The sequence below is a fragment of the Vanessa cardui genome, chromosome 3, assembly GCF_905220365.1.
Source record: "Vanessa cardui chromosome 3, ilVanCard2.1, whole genome shotgun sequence".
Lineage (NCBI taxonomy): Eukaryota > Metazoa > Arthropoda > Insecta > Lepidoptera > Nymphalidae > Vanessa > Vanessa cardui.
This window is the reverse complement of record NC_061125.1, coordinates 1,843,129-1,861,372: the sequence shown is the minus strand read 5'-3', so window position 1 is coordinate 1,861,372 and position 18,244 is coordinate 1,843,129. Positions and strand designations below refer to the sequence as shown.

Sequence of the window (18,244 nt, the reverse complement as noted above, 5' to 3'; positions counted from 1 at the left end):
ACATTGTGTTTAATAAAATATAATTGAAAAACCATTTTTTTTTCATAAAATATTAAATTACTATGAGTCAACTTTATATAATGTATACAATACCATTTTTTTCAATTAATCAAATTAATTTCTAACATTATTGAAATTAATTTGTGTTTTATTTTAAAAAAATAAAACACAAATTAATTTCAATAATGTTAAATTGTTAACAATGTAAGTTCTGTTACAAAAACTCCAATTCTTTAGTTTTCGTCAACAGTATTTCATCATTATTTCGGTACGGCTATATGATCAAATAAATTAGCTGACGTCGATATGACGTTGACATTCGCTTTGTCAAGTAGTGACTGACGGATTGGTCTGGTAGTGTAGTATTGAGGTTAATGAATTATTTTTTATTAAATTATTTATTTTACTAGTCATATTTATTGCATTTAATAAAATAGAATATGATATAAATTAAAAATGATATATTCTTATAAAGGTGTTATATTTATTATATTAGTATGTCACATAACGTTGGCATTCTCAGCCGATCACCTACTTGAAGGTATATATTGCGGTAAAGAAAACTGCTATGAAGTATTGGGTGTCACCAGGGAAGCCACTAAGAACGAGATTGGCAGAGCTTACAGACAATTAGCGAAAAGATTTCACCCAGACTTGCATAGAGGTGAGAAAGAAAAGAAAGAGGCAGAAGAAAAATTCAAACAAATAGCAACCGCTTACGAAATCCTTCGAGATGACGAAGAAAGAACAGATTATGACTACATGTTGGATAATCCTCAGTCATACTACGCTCATTATTACAGATATTACAGACGCCGATTGGCACCCAAAGTAGACGTGAGGATCGTTCTGGCTGTAACAATAACCATTATATCCATAATACAATATTACAGTGCTTGGTCAAAGTATGATACAGCCATAAAATACTTTATGACAATTCCCAAGTACAGAAACCGTGCATTAGATATTGCTAAGGCTGAAGCAAAAGAATTACAGGTAAAACACAAAGGCCCAAAGAAATCTAAGGCAGAATTAAAAGAAGAACAGGACAGAATAATAAGACGAGTTATAGAAGAGAATATGGACATAAAAGGGGCATACGCTAAACCCGAAATTGTGGACATACTTTGGATACAAATAGTAATATTACCATACACAATATCATATTATATTTACTGGTATTTAAGATGGTTCTGGAAATTCACTATTCTTAAGCAACCATATGGAACTGAGGAGAAGTTGTATATAATCAGAAAATATATGAAACTGGGTCTCCACCAGTTCAATGCCTTGGAGGATGAAGAGAAACAAGAGTACTTAGACGAAGAATTGTGGATAAAGGACAATTTTACAGTATGGAAAGAAAAGAAAGACGAAGAAACGAAAAAATCATTAGCAGAGAACAACAAATATAAGCAATACAGGAGGTATATTAAACAACACGGAGTAGGTAGGATGACCTTCGACGACTCATGATATTTGATTGTTATTATTAAATTTATCTTAACAATATTCAAGAAGGTAGTTGATAAGAAATTGTGGATTATTTATATAAAATGAGAGTGAATGTGCATTGGATTGTTGAATAATTTATTTATACTGTTTCCCAAATCTGTTTGTTACGGTCCAATTAAATAATGCACATAAATAAAACCAACTTTTTACACAATTCATTATTTTATTTTTTATCTCTATTCATTTCAACATGTACTACAATGATATAATCACACATTCAAAATTTACAAACATCACAAATGGCAATTCGGTAAGGCATTCTAAAGCTCACGAAAGCTCAGCATGATTCATCCATGCTTTGCTTTGTGTAGCAATCAACGCAAACACTCCGGGTGTTTATACATTCTCCAAGGCAAGTAACAAATCTGTAATAACATTTGTTCGTTCAGAAGCAACCAGTAAAATAAGAAGTCACTTCACAAGCTTCAATTCCATATAAATAGCAAGATATTCACAAACAGCAAAAACAAATAATATCTAGATTTAAATTAAAAAAAAATGTACTTCTAATATTTGAAAGTTGGAAGTGAATTTTCATTATATATATTTAAAACATTCTTACCCTCGATGGGGATGTATGTATATGTGACATAACAAATATTTATTACAGATAAGTAAACATATTAAAGTTACATCGAGATCCTTATTTTCGTGTTATTATACGATCACTTATGTACTTATTATTTAACTTTTCACAAATTAAATTTTAATGTATATTTCGCAATGGCAGTGCATTTATAATTTTACATGAAATCACACTTCTTTCGATTCGGAAAAAACATAGTTTTAAAAATATATATAAAAATAAGGTATGATTGACTTTATTGATCATAACTCCTTTGAGTTTACATATAATAAATGAGTGAATTATTTCGAATCTAATCTTTCAGGCATTTCTGTTTATATTTACAATTCACACCAATCAGTAAATTATTAATAAATGGAATGTGTGTCAAATTTAATTATTACAGTCAGTTATAATCATAAGTCATAGATTTGTCCTTCTTTTAATTTAAAATACAACATTAAAAAATAAAAGTTGTCTATTCAATGAAACAGTACAAAATAAACATAATAAAAAATTTCAAACTTGAAAACAATTTTTCAATGTACTAATGTAGAACCAAAAATAAAAATATTCATTTGCATTCTCTTGAATCTATTGTGTAGAAATATTACTATCCTAATTTAGGAATTTTAAGTTTCTTACTATATATGGTATTTTAGTTTTTTTTTTTTTCATATTCATACATTGTGATCATGTGTAAATCAGCAATTCTCTTTTTGTGCGTTCAAATGGAAATTATTTTATTCATGGTAAGTAATTTACTCCTATTATTTTAGACTGGCAATTTTGATAAATACTTGTTTTTTTTATTAATTGGATTAAATTCCTTACAATTTAAGCTAGACTCAATTTACTTTGTACACATAGTTCCCTTTTACTTGTATTTACAATAGTTCAGATACACCATTTATAAGCACATAACAAGACACACTGCGATTTAGTTCGTTAACGATATTTGTTTTTATAAGTGCAGACACTATTAATATTTCATTCCGTAAGCTACAGATGAAAAAAATAATCATATTTAGTAAAGAGATTCAGGAAATGAGGTTTAATATATGAAGTTTTAAGTTTTAAAAGACGGAAACAGAGACTGCACTTACAAAATACAAAGGTAGAAACTCTCATCATCGATTAGTTAGTTTCTATCTACATAAATATTATACACAAAATAATTCTGGTTTATTTGTGACCGTCCGTATTGCTACTATACTAATATCGCAAAAAAATATCTTTATTATGTAGTACGTACACTGTTACACTAACGGGTCTAGTAAATATTCTCAATATATTTTTAATAATTATTTTTTTATTTGGTTCTGCACTTTATTGACAGCAGACTGACAGTACTTTTGGCGCTAAATATTTGATATTTTTATTTCAGTAAAATTAGAGTTTATATCATTATTGCTTGTTAAAATGTCAGTTGTTAGTTAACAGTACTTTTTAGCAAAATAGTCGACTTTCGTGAAAAATTAAAACTCGTAAGACAAAGTCATGCTCTTTTCGAGCAAAAACTGAGTGTCCATTATAAGAGTTAAGCGGGAAATTTAATTTATAGTGTAAGCCTATTAATTTAAGATCTTTTATTAATCTGTCGCTTAAAATACTCCCCGCATTGTAAACGACAGACTTAGTATTGCAATAAGTCTTACCACTAGTTAGTGATTGTGATAAATAACCTTAGCAGATTGCTCAGCTTAATTTTTCAATGGACACCCTTAAGCCCTTCGAAAAAAGCAGACATTTTGAACCTTACGATCTTCTTAATCGTATGACACTGTTCATGTTTGCACGTCATTCATCTTCCACATATGGCAACATTCTCGAAGCATCAGTTCGATTGGACCGTAGGCCCTTGTAATATGGCATAGAATGCACTAGCGGTCGCGTTTTCTCGGACGCACCGCTAGATGCAATGCTTGCCCTCAAACGGGCGTCTCGTGGTCAGTTTCGTCGATTCTCCCGAGACGCCAGGCGTTTGGATCTGTGGCTGGAAACGAAAAAAAAAAACATATTTTAATAATTTGTAATAAACTGAAATCATTACCCAGTTAAAAGGAATGGAAAGGAAGGCGCAAAGGGATAAATTAAATATCTGTCTATAAATAAAAAAGCTTAAAACAGAAAATAAAGAATATTGTTAGTAAAAAATGTCCTACCAGTAAATTAAATTTCTTAGAGTTTACAGACGTCTTGATTATTTCAACTTGCTTTTGGTTCAAAACAAGACTAATTATTAATAAAAAATCATACATCCATAACAGGAGCAATTAAAAGCATAAAAATTTAATCAAACTTTAGTTTAACCAATTTTTATAGTCAATGAAATATACTTGTTTCTATTTAATTGTGCACTTAGAAATTATTCTATATTACGTAAATTTTAAATAATAATCAACAAAAAAGCGCAATTTTGAAAAAAAAAAAATAATATCAAGAAATTATAAATTACCTGATAATTCTTGGTCTTCCAAACATGCTATGGGATTTTGGAACTTAGGATAAGGACTATAAGGATATCAATTAAAATATTATTCTTGTTATAAAGCTTCATAAATATTATAACCTTATATAACCCTAATTTAATATTTCAAGTGAAGGTAACAAGATAATTAAAGCATCGTGGTGTCAGGTCAAGATATACGAAACTTTTTCAGTCATTACAAAAACTGCAAAATTATATTTTAAAACATATTTGAACTAGTAACATTATATTTTTTTATTAAATTTATCGACTATTTATAATCTGTTCTACAAACCAAAAAGCAAGTTGAATTTTTTCGTTTATCTGTGAATGTGAAGCTGTGTCGTTTCGATTAAAATTATGCGAGTGACTTGCGCTAGGTGCAGGGAAAACCACAACATCAATTGACAATAGCATCTATTAACAATGACTAGGCAAAGCATGTTTATCTCGACCCTTCAAAAATGTACATATGTAATTATATAGTCACACAGTTAATACCTAAACACATAGAACTAGACCGATATCATAAATACATGCGGCGCTGGATTCCAGGAAAATATCCTTTTGCTTTTGTCTTTTATGCTAAATTTATATTGAATTGCAAAAGTTATATTTTTGTCTGAAATCCGTAGTAAATTCGTGTAAAAGCTGTCTATATGATTATAGTGTAGTAAAAATAATACTCATCGGTAATATTATAATATAGAAGGAAATTGTACTTGTTAATTCTTTATTTAAACAGAGTATAAAAAGTCGCAGAACACATTCGAAATTTAAGTTTTATTTTTAAACAGTTATGTTAGCGACCTTAATAGAAAAATTAATATTAATATGACACACTGATACATAAAAGGTACTTGTGAGTTATTATAAAAATATACAAACTACAGGAAGATAAAGCAGATCACGATGTAAAATTGAGCATTACAATACTATTTATTAATAAATCTAAAAAAAATATAATGGAGATTCCTAAAATTAAGCACGAAAAACTATTTACACTTTTTACTTCGTGATCATAATGATGAGCCAAAGGACGGAATGAATGATTAAATTGACAATCGTCATTACCACATTAAAAAATTCGTGATTTTTTGGTTTTAAAATACTACGTAAAAGTTTTTTTTTTTTTAATTTTAGTAATTAATTCGTATTTCTACTAAATTAACGACTGTCAAAAAATGTTAGTGCAATTGCTACAAGCCTAAAAGTTGTTGCTTTTTTAAATTCAACTTCTTATTTTAAATTTCAATTGTGCAATTGCAATAACTAGTAAAAAAAAAAAAAAATCTTATTAATAAACGTTATCTATTTAAAATAGATTGCTACTATCTACTATTAAGTCTAATTCAAATAAAATTACATAAAAAAATACTGTTGCAGTAAGTCATGAATTGCTGTCATAATTATCAATGAACTAACGTTTATCAATAAGTCAGGCTAACTGTCAAACACACTCGCGGTCACGAATCACAAATATTCAGTTTGACAGATGTCACATTGGATTTATTGTTCTCTCTAATTTACCAAGACCAAGAGACCTGCTATACATTTTACCCCATTCGCTAGAAAGAGATAGCATTATTTTTTAGTCCTGTCAAATTAGTAGAGTTTATTATTTGTGGAATAAGGCGCGCGTGTGTGTGTGTAAAATAGCCTTCTGAATAAAGCAGGACTATATTTAAATATGAAAATTATTTAGCAAGTGTGATGTAAGGTAGGGATGGAGGGATAATGAAGGTAAATCCCGTCGTTCAGCAGGCGTGGGAGGGCGTCGGCCGCAGCAACGGCGCGTGCTCGCCTGTAGTAGCGACACGTTACGACAACAAGCATAGATTAAACAACGCATTGATGTATTGAATCGATGACGTTTAAATATGAACTATTGAAAAAAAAACTAATAATTTATAAAATAATCTATAAATTATAATATCGATATTGACGTATATCACACACGTATATCATAATAGAAAGACTGACTTGATTGTTTTTAAACGAAGGTTTTAAATTCTTTAAACTAAATTTTTAATTGACATGTTATCGATTCAGTTTATTAATTTTAAAAAATACTATATTAATTACGTTAGCTTGCTATGTTAATCATATATCAATAAAATAAATGGCTAATAAAACTAAATCAAGGATGAACTTTATTTTCAAATCAGTCCCCAGATTGTATTAAAAAAAAGTGGTATGAATTTCTATACTATGCGTTGAAATATGTTTATCGGATGCAGATCACATGCTTGAAATATTTCCTACAAAAGCAACGAGCTGTAATACATCTTGATTACCGAACATACATCTATGGCACTATGGGGATGCATGTTATTCTAATCTACGTCTGGCTAGAGTCTATACCGAACTATCACACGATGCTACGTCCTTAAGAACCTCCTCAACTTAACCAGTAAGAAAATAAGAAATATATGTCGTTACTATTTTCTCAACGACATTTTACGTCAAATTATGTCTTTATAAAAAAACTCTGATATTTCTATTCTAATCTAAGTATTATGAGACATAATTCAGAATGTATGCAAAACATATGTTACGGCTTATCTTGTCCGTTGGAGACGATTAAAAAAAATGCAATTAAAGGAGCCACGTCGGTTAGGGCATTTTAGATTGTAAATCTAATCTATTTATATAAGGTAACATTAAGAAAAAATCAAGCCAAAGTTTTTTCTCCTTTGCCATTTTCATACGTTCTATAAGTACCGACTACTAAATTTATTGACCCAATTGTTAAAAAAATTAAAGCGAGGCTATAGAAAAATCATGCACATTCCAATTTTCATTTAAGCGAATCATATATTCATTTGACGACAAGTATATGAAAATAACGTTATTGGGAATGCAGATAACGTTATTAAAAATAATAATAACGTTATGGATATAAACGGATTCAATGTATATAAAATAACTAACATTATAATATCATTTATAAAACATACTAAATTAATTTTAACTAGCGCGGTACAAAATATTAAATATAGTATCAAATATCAATCTTATGTTTGCCTATTTAAACAAAATAAATTAACAATACATTATTAACATATCTAAAACCACACTGCTACACAAACATATGTTTTACTATGTACAAAATTCTATCAAAATACCTTCATACGATGGTTTCATTAGCTATAGTCATCAAAAACAGACTAACATCTAATACAGTAAGCGTATTCATGCGAGTCTTGCTTTTATTATACAATACCCGGTTTATATTACCTGCAGTGACGTACAACCCATCGGACATAAGCCGTTTATTACCTAACGTGAACATATAATGCAATCCGTTTCTACTTTATTTAGCCAAACACACTCCTCAAAAAACTATACGCGACACTGGCGTTCGATTAACGATTCAATTTTTCCTGTTTCAAATATATTCGCTAAAGTTTACACATGTCATTCTTAATTACAAAAATTCTTTCGATAGAAGTTATGTTAGGAGTTTTTTTTTTTTTACTTCCACAGGATATGTCTATGATCTAGATAATCTGTGCCATAGATAACAAAAAAGTCTCCCAATATTTATACCAATGAAAATTACACATGCATTACGCAAATTACATTCGAATTTCAAATAAAAACAGTTTTACCTTGCAACTGTCGATTCAACAGCGCTGTGATCCCAGGACCGTCACCAGCCTTCTTCACCACAAGCATTGGCTTGTCTTCCCCCTCTTCATAGCTATTCGGAAGGTGGCCATTGCTCACTGACATTGTTTCGCTCACCTGTAATTTTAGTATATTCCAGAAGAATTACGTATATTTATCATTAATATTATTTAGAGCTTATTGTATTGTTTCTTTAGTTTTTTTTGTTAATCTTTGATTTCATGTTTGATAACCTTATTTAATTTGTTACTTCTATTACTTAATTTTAGTTCACTCCATGTTTTAATGCAACAGCAACAACAACTTTGCTGACAAATGTTAGAATTATTTTGTTATTTATTGTATGTACTATACTATACTTTTCCTAAAATAAATAAATAAATATTGTGCTGCTTACGCGAACATGACGTATTCTTTGAAAATTTCTAAAGAATTATTAGTACTTCTCACGATAGCCAATGTAAAGGTAACGACGAACTAGACAAAATAGATCTACGGCTTTGCAAACTCGACTGTGTGAATACCGTCCACTCATCAATTATGCTAGCATCAAACATCAATACTTCCTATTACTGCGCTCTGATTAGAAGAATGTTCCAGAATAACTACAGATATATACCGTATGCATATGGAACATGCTAGAAATATCAGATGAAATGGTTGGCGATGGTCAGACTGCATATGGTGTTGTTTATACTTATATACATATATGTAACCACAAGTTACTTCCTAAAATGATTTAAAAGAGGCCTAACGTTCTTAAATAAATCTTAATATATTTATAATAGCGTGATCATCAATAGCAATTAACAATCGCGTTTTTGGAAATTTTGACTAATTTACGAGTGTGCCAATAAATATTTGACAATACCATAATATTTAAGCTCGTGACTAGTTACACGATATGAACAATATGCAAAGAGCGTTTCAAGGCGTTTCGTATGTGGGCCGCGACACAAATAAATAATTGCTTTATTGGATACGATCAATGTAAGTAACAAATGAGAAAAACGAAAGTACTAATTCATCAAATCGTGCTGAATCGAATCGTCGTGAAAACTCTTCGATAAGAAATAATTATTCAATTCTTCGATGATAATTGATTATGTGCACAATTGTATCCAAACATGCAACTTCCTTTTCCTTTTTTGGCAATAAGAAGTCTAGGAAGTGAAATGTAGCTGATTTTACTGCAGATTAACATGATAGCAAATAATCTAAAATCATCGACAAAATATGACGAGAAGAAAGTTAGCCATTAACTACAGTAGCTAGTCCCAAAAATTTCAAATCAAACCGTTCTTGATAGTCAAAATAAACATACTAGTCGAGTCCAAAATTTTGTAAAGTCATTCGTTGTCTTGAAATAGGTCAAAATAGTATCCAAGTAACACGTGAACTATGGTGTCATAGGGTTGAAAAGGGGAACATACAGTTTTAATGTTATCTCTATTACGATGGCACCAAGCACTCCCACCCTCAACCTTCAATCACCAAAATTACAAACCTCACAAGCCATACGAAATATTTTAAAAGTACTGTTAATAAAAATATTTTATATATCTAATCTATTAAAAGTCTTTTTTTTTTACATTGCGCATACTAAATTATTCAAATAGGTGTAAAATATTATTATTCTTCATAAAATAACTAACCTGCATCAGTTTATGAACGACGTCTCGACCGAGTATGTGATCGAAGACCGCCTGCAGGAAGGCGTCTGACATGATAGAAAGCTTCAGTTTGTCGCGATGCCACACGAGGACACGTGATTCTTCCATTGCCATTATTGATACCTGAAAATATTACATATTTTGTCCATCGTTAAACAGACCAGTATTCGCCCAATCCCATTTTTCACTAGTAATTACACTTGACGATTACAGATTACATTTAGAGAAATGTAAATAAATTCTGAATATTTTTGGCTGTTTTTTTATTTTTATTTTATAGGATAAGCAACAATGATATTCTAATAAACAGATATGTTATACCCATACTAAACAACAGAAAAAAGTGTGCCGCGCCGGGGACCGTTTATTTTACATTTCGTTACAAGTAAAAAGGATACCTTGATAAAAACAATAAATATAAGGGATAACTAGATGTTTAAATTACGCAAAACGTATAACTGCGTAATTATGATGTATTATAACGTATTACTACGTAAAAAAACTAAAGGCAAACGTCCCAATTAGGACGTTTTCTAGTCTTCACTTTTTGCGCGTTAATGACATATCTGTTTACTGGAACATCATTGATAAGCAGAATACTATGTTCTTATTATAAGCGTCGTATTAAAAAAACAGACATCAAATATGAGTTAGTAACAAATACCTGGAAGTACTCATCCGTTGAGACACCAAACCACTCCGGCGAGTCCAGAAAGTGGTGTGGAAACACGATGTGAAGAGCGCGCTGATTCTGCGACACTACAAGCCTGGAAATATAATAATAAAGAAATGAAACGTAGATAAGATGCTTCACTACTAAGAAATGATCACTGAAGTGAATTTAATCTGTAACACGAATGAAATAAACAATTTATCAAAACTATTTTTTTTGTTTTATTGAACACCATGTATATATAAATATACATATGGGACAAAAGACGGACTTAATGCCTGAAAACTATGTAATGAAAAATAGACCATAAGAGATACTATTACAGTTATTAATTACGGGATATTTACCATGTTTTTTTTATTTTTGTTCACGTGAACAAGACACTCGTTGATAATGTCGAAATATCGAGCTCCACCGCTCAAAAATAAAAAACATTGTAAATATTCCGTAATTAAGAACTGTAATAATAAAATAACCATGTCAATTTAAAATCTCGCATAAGAGATATGATAAGTTTTTTCTATTTTTACTTTAATCCTACATTTTTATTGTAGTTTTAATATATGTCCAAGCAGCTATTTATTGTGTACAACATTTTTCGGACGACTTAATAGTGCTATTAAGAGAAACGTAGAGAGTCCATTAAGTTTGTAGTTCACACATGCTACGGGGAAGACTTCTTGGACAAAACATTAAATCCCTTTCACGATGTAGGCGAAAGGGTGAACCAACAATGGAGCAAACAAAACGAGAACAAACTAATGTAAAGTTTAATATACGCGGTAAGACCGGGTTAATTAGAACAAGCACGGGACAAAACGAAAGGTCGCGGAAACAAGAACAAAAAATAATAATTCCTAACATAACCTTTTAAATGGTACGCGATTATTTATATGGAATTTTGAAAAACTTGCTTTCTATTTGGTCTAGTGAATATATAGCGAGGTCAATATGTCGCTTTGAATACATTTTGCTGCAGCGGTCATACTATGGTTTTATACTTGTATCAGACGAATGATTAAATCACAACCTCATGAACATTTTGCGATATATTCTTGATAGGAACAATTTACATTTTATTATCTTAGAAGGCAACGGCTTTTGTTAAAACAACTGAAATACCTATCTTTAAAATTGTGACTACTTTCATTTCGATATATACTAATATTATAATTCTGATTGTATGTCTTTCTATCGCTTTTTCATAGAAAAACGGTGTGTTTGTTTATACGAATAATCAATATTAATATTATAAATGTTAAGTAACTCTGTCTGTCTATGTGTCTGTCGCTATTTCACGACCCAACCGCTGAACCGAATTTGACGAAATTTGGTAGAAAGTTTTTTTGCCTCTTTTTTGCCTAACATATTACAACAAAACCTCTAAAACGCAAGCGAAGCCGCGAGCGACAACTAGGACTTTATTATATATTAGATTGTAGATTTATTTAAGTTGTTCAATATACATATCAGTAAACTGTTACTAAGACTAGTAACGTACTTTGGACTAAAGATACCAAAGTCGAGCAACTGTATTTTTCCATTTACAGCGGTCACGTGTATAAGGTTTTAGTCGTGTCAAATATCAGGGTTTAGATGCATCATTAACTCCCGTATCGTATTATCATAACCTTTACTCATCTATTGTAAGCTGCGATCGTGAAGGTTACGCCCTAATGGATTCCCAAGGCTCGTAACCTAAAACGTTTACATCTTGAAAGCTTTTAAAAGAAAGTGAGCCACTTGGATTCGAAAACGTTTGTACATTATTCGAAGCGTAACGAAATAATGACGTGACTTACGTAAAAACAGAATCTGTAAGTGAATCAATCAATTCCGGCGAAAGTTTCGAAGTAAACGAATACTTAATTATTGGAAACAGATACAATTGCCAAGTTTGATCGAATGTCTCATGACCCGAAATAAAATTTAATTCCAAAACACGCAGTACATAAAAAGACATTTTTTTAGTAAATTCTACTATGAAATTAGATTTGTAAATTATTCAATTCAGAAAATGCTGATAGGCAATGCAAAAGTACCAAATCAAAACATCAGTTTAACTTTATGATAGTGGGAATACGATATTGAGTCAGAATTATTAGCTAAAGATGTATTTCGTTTCGATTCATTATCGTAAAGTATCCAGAAAACATCAGTGTAAACAAAATACGTTTACAGATCGTTTGTCGAATAACGTCCCACTACACTGATTTCAACCTCATCTAGTGAAATAACACTTGCGGATAAAACACATAAACATTAATTATACGTAATATTTTTAAAGATAAATGAGAACCGTTGGTCGGCTAAATCTCGCGGAAAAAAAACCTGGCAACCTGTCAAATCCTAGCGTAGCGTGTAACAACAGACCTTGGCCCAGGCGACAAGCTGCTGGAAAAGAGGTAATTTGTGCATTACATAAAACGTTTCATAACAAATTTATGCAGATTTATGTATATAGGTTAGTCACCTATTTATTGTATCTCATTTGGGAAGAATAAAGAAGAAGAAGAAACTTTACATTCCACTCAATCTTGTATCAGGATGATTACAAATTCTTTATATGAGTCTTAAATAATAATTTAAAAACCGTGAAACGTCTGTCAAAATCTACTAATATTATAAATGTGAAAGAAGCCTTGTGTGTCTGTCTGTCTGACGCTCTTTCACGATCAAACCAATGAACCGAATTTCGTGAAATTTGGTGTGACGCAAACCTGAACTCTAAGGAGGGACATAGACTACTTTTTTTTACCTAACATATGATAATCAACTTCTAAAATGCGAGCCAAGCCGCAGGCGACAACTAGTATGATTATATTTTATTAACAAGACTACGGCAAGCAAATTGACCACCTGATGTGGAGAGGTCACCTCTACCCTTGACATTGCTATGAGCATAGGGCACATAGGGCATGATCCCGACTTAGGTCACGCATTGCAACTTAAACCATAAAATTAAAGATACAGCTCTTCACATAGTTAGTTAGATATTAAAAGAACGCAATTAATAAACATGTATAATAACATTACAATAGGTAAATTTCAGATAAATTGGGTTAGCAGCATTTAACCTTTTCTATTGAGAGTAAATTTAATTTACGACTCGTCTTATATATCAACATTGGAATTAGTTAAATATTGCCGTTTCTTCTCTGAAATGTAAAATCAATAATATCAGAAAGAGAGAATACTAAATAGGTAGAAAACAATTTTACGAAGTTAGGCCGATTGGTTGTCTGTGTCACTTATCCAACAATCAGAATATCTTTGTAGTTTTCTTGTATTTTATATTTTTCAATTGGTTATATCTTTAACCTGATATCTGTTCTGTCTAGACCTATCAAAGCTGATTAAGAGGCTTCTCACGTATTTGTTACGCGTTTTATTTCTAAGGTTTCATTAAAATTGGAGGCGATACTGTTCCCTTATTTTTGTACCGACTTGTTTTTACTTTTATTAAAATTATTCTATTTAGCATGTACCTTTCAATTTACTTACAACGATTTTACTTTACCTTCGAAGGTAATCAAAATATTTAAATTAAAGCTTGAGTGATTAAGTGTATATTTATCGTTATAAAATAAATTAAATGTCGTGTTACGAAAAGGTAACCGAGCAATTTACTGTAGTATTTTCTTTTAGTTAAGACCTGAAATATTTATTTGTAACTTGATTTAGTCAGGTAATGCGTGCTTAAAATGTCATGTTAATCTTTAATCTTATTTTTCTGTTATTAATTATAATGTCCTCGTGACCGAGGTTTGATAACGGACGACAAGTTCAATGGCTCGCCACGTGCGGATATTCTCATCTCATCCGAGGGACAGAAACCGAGACCGATCGAAATGTACGCATTTTCCAAAGCACATCAGTGACTCTGTCAACTTCCTGACAGGTTGCTATTGAAAATTTCTGGACAGAAAAACCCATTAGCACCTATTGAGCTTGAGTAGAGTTGAAAATATAATTCAGAATCTGGTTTCACCGCTAGAGAATGATATGCTTAAATATTGTTCCTATAGGTTTACACCAGAAAAAAAAGCTCATGATCCGATATTATACTTATTACCTTAATTTTCATACAATATTCATAATTCAATCTTGTTCCTTGCAAATTTTATTTAAACAATGACCTCATTGTTTCGTTTTTATATTTAACCGTCGTAAAAAACAGAAGGTTCGTCATTGTTTCCTTGCAATTACTTTTATCTCAGGGATAATATAAAGTATTAACGTAGTATTCTTAATTAAGGAATTAACATAATATAACTACATAAAGTTGAAATTATTGATAGTGAGTTAGTTTAGGGTTCCAGTTTTAACTAATCAACTGATTATCGTGATTTTTGCATACATTGCTTATATAATTTTAAGTTCATTTGAGCATGGACATGTTGGGATATAAAGGACCACAGAAACGAAGGATGGATTGTGTGAAAGATGACGTCAGAATGAAAATTATAAAAGCAGATAAGCGGCGCCATCACTAAGAAATAATTGAGATTAGGGCAGGAAGATGATCATAATATTAAGTTACAATCAACGTCAACCATCTGTTAAATCACATGGAACAGACGATACTTATATAACTGCGATGAAACCGCACGACTCTTTCGCTTATTTAATATTTAGAAAAAAAACAACTAGGCTACAATTTGTATCCTAATCGACTTCAGCGTGAATGACCAGTCGCTGCGAGTTAAGTGATCGACGCACACGTCACTTTTGCAATGAAAACACATTTAATAATCCAGTTGAGCTATTCTGTAATAACTTAGTCGACAATTACCGTAGATCGCGAAACTAATACGAACATTAATTATAATAATTAAAACTTTTATCCATGGTTTGCTATATTTAACGAATCATTATTGTAGAACAGCTTATTTTAGGATACATATGACACATTTGTTTATGTATGAGACATATGACTTCCAAACTTACCGAACGTGTTTTATCTTTTTATCCTACTGCCCGCCTTAAACAGAAAAGTGTAACCGTTTTAGATATATTCTAGATATATATTTTAGATATATTAGCTCACGAAGGCACGCCGATCTACTTAGAATATATTTTTAAATTAGATAGACCTAAGAAATATAAACTTAATTTCTATTTTTTTTTTGTTCTTTTCACTCTTCAGCCGTCTACCGTAAGCATGAGTGTTACTCACCCACCACCCACTAATGCACGCCGATCATAACATAAAGTAGAGGGGCGCGCCTTCATAAGTAAGTAAATATCTATAACGCTTTTACAGAATGCACTGCAGTCTGAAGTCTGATTGATGACGTCACGACACGACGTGAATCTGTGATTCAGAACGTGCCAAAAGACAGTCATAGGATTTTGGAACTTTTTACATCCTTCTCTGGTCGGTGAACTATTACTTCTTTTACCATAGGTGGAAGGTGAACCAATTTTTGCCACGAAAGGCAGTGTTGTCAATGTCTTCCTATTAAAACAGGAATAGCATGCGTTCCAAAAATATTTTTAAAATTTAATTGTGACACATATGTAATAATTTTTTTTGTATAATTATCGACTGTGCCAAGTCTTTTCAAATTTTCCTTCATAAATAATAAACTCTATTTCATAATAATATTTCTATTGTGTATATATAATTATCCCTTTCAATTCATTAATTAATATTATTATCAAGCTTACTGGTTGAAAATTCAAAATGTGGAGAACCTACTTTGTTACGTTTATTTCTTTATTAAATTTCCTAATAAATACTTCATCTTCATCATGTCTGCTTTTCGTCCTATAACGACAATTTATTCCAAATTTCGCATTCATTTAATACTAATAATACCTTATTAGTACTAATATTATAAATGTGAAAGTAACTCTGTGTATTTGTCTGTCTGTCTGTCGCTCTTTCACGACTAAACCAACGAACCGAATTTGATGAAATTTAGTATGCAGCAAACTTGAACTGCAAAAAAGGACATAGGCTACTATTTGGCCTAACATATGACAACCAACATCTAAAACGCAAGCGAAGCCGCGGGCGATAACTTCTTAAATATAATACACTTCTATTTACAGTGTCATCATGAACGAGTATAATTTAAACTATGATTATATTAACAGTAGGTAATACCGAGTCATAAGATAACATGGTAATTATCATAAAGGTGAGGCCAAAGACATTTCAGGTCAAATGTTTGTTAGGTGAGAATACTTACGTTACGTCACATTATTCGTATTAAGAGGTAAATATGTATATGTCGGAGACGGTCATGAATTCCATAGCGTAACGAAGCGCGGCACGAATCCCGCGTGGCGGCAGCACTATCGTGACGTCACGACGCGACTAATTTCGTGCTACGACGGAGCCTACCCGGTGGAGGCGCTCAGAGACGACTCACTTACGATTCTGCTCTCGTGAAGATCAGTACCTCCATCCTAGGAACTGTCACTCGCTTCGTTGCCTAGTGTGATACAGTGTGACACTGAATTCCTACTAAGTGTATTAAGTACTTTAAACGTAGACTAAACGTGTTTCTGTATTCGCGGTTTCCTCTTTGCTCGATCACCCTAGTAATACGCCCCTATGATGTCTGACGATCGTACTGATGTCGCTGTCGATCCGACATATATATAACGAGGAGTTAGGCATCAGCTCGTTATCAGACATGATGGTATTCGAAATATAAGACTAGTCGTTCACGTTCGTTATATATTTCTTTCGATATCCTTTTAAATATGCCTTTTTTCGCTGTCATATGTTCTACATCATACTCACGTCGCAAGTATTTACGATAAAGACTAAATAAATCCTAATTAAACGTTTTGACGCTTCGACATATATAAACAAATAAATCGGACTAAGACCGTGTCGTCGTATCTACTAACAAAAACCTTGTTAGTCTGTATCAAAATCACATGTCCGTCATTATTTCAGGTCATTAGACATAATTTCAGATTACTATGTCGGGTATATCATTAGATCACAATCAGCGCTAATAACTAAATGTCATAGGCGACTCAGACATGAAACAATCAGATATTCATTGCAAAGTTATTCCGAACGGAATCCTCATAAAGACGCCTACAAATGAGCAATTACTTACAGAACGTTTGTCTTTAAGATCGAAGATTAGGGGAGACCGGTTCGTTTTAGCTAAAATTGGAATGAATCTGTTTCATAGAGTGTCTTGTTACATTTTATCTACATTAAGATTAAACTTGTAACTTAAATTAGTTTATCGGAACAAGTAAAAGAGAGGCGATAAACTGATCTTAATTGTGATCTGTTTTGATTTTGTGTTTTATGTAAAATTTTGACCACCTCATTGGTCTACCACTTACATTTGAAAACCTAGCTTAAGCCTAAATAAACTTATGATTTTTCCTGTGAATTTTTTTAATAATAAATTCAAAGTTTGACAGTTAAAAGTCCATATTAACGCCCCTATGCTTCGGAAAGCACATAAATCCGTTGGTATATTTGTAGTGACACCGGTTGTTGAGGATTTGAATCCAATTAAAATACGTGAGGGAATAGAAAAAACATACTTGTATACTCTAAGACCCCCTCGTACCGTTGGCTAGATTTCCTTGAAAATGGCCACTAACTAACTAACCAAATTGAAGAAGGACCTAAATTGTCCATTACTTACTTACATTAATACACATCATACATATTAGAATTCGAAAAACAGAAATTCCTAAGCATTTCGAACAAGTGTATTTCCTTA

General features: G+C 31.5%; 2 protein-coding genes across 3 annotated transcripts in view; one reads left to right on the top strand and one right to left on the bottom strand.

Moving 5' to 3' along the window:
* Nucleotides 1-317: 317 nt before the first annotated feature.
* LOC124543518 (dnaJ homolog subfamily C member 25 homolog) lies at nucleotides 318-1,669 on the top strand. Its single transcript, XM_047121742.1, has one exon. The coding sequence runs from the start codon at nucleotides 457-459 to the stop codon at nucleotides 1,474-1,476; it is 1,020 nt and encodes a 339-aa protein (XP_046977698.1). The 5' UTR covers nucleotides 318-456; the 3' UTR covers nucleotides 1,477-1,669.
* Nucleotides 1,670-2,756: 1,087 nt separating this feature from the next.
* LOC124543517 (blood vessel epicardial substance-like) overlaps nucleotides 2,757-18,244 on the bottom strand; it is a 56,899-nt gene continuing 41,411 nt past the window's right edge. The window contains exons 3-7 of one of the 2 annotated variants that reach the window (XR_006967479.1): nucleotides 10,521-10,623; nucleotides 9,839-9,979; nucleotides 8,165-8,300; nucleotides 4,539-6,354; nucleotides 2,757-4,076 (exon numbers count right to left, since the gene is read on the bottom strand). Coding sequence is in view for 1 of the 2 variants with exons in the window: in XM_047121741.1 (XP_046977697.1) it covers nucleotides 4,012-4,076; nucleotides 8,165-8,300; nucleotides 9,839-9,979; nucleotides 10,521-10,623 (445 nt within the window). In the remaining variant the exon portion in view is untranslated. The remainder of the gene's footprint in view (nucleotides 4,077-4,538; nucleotides 6,355-8,164; nucleotides 8,301-9,838; nucleotides 9,980-10,520; nucleotides 10,624-18,244) is intronic. The other variant, XM_047121741.1, reaches the window with a different exon arrangement.

Excerpts from the sequence above, each read along its gene's own strand:
- LOC124543518 (XM_047121742.1), top strand. The coding sequence starts at position 457 with ATGATATATTCTTATAAAGGTGTTATATTTATTATATTAGTATGTCAC.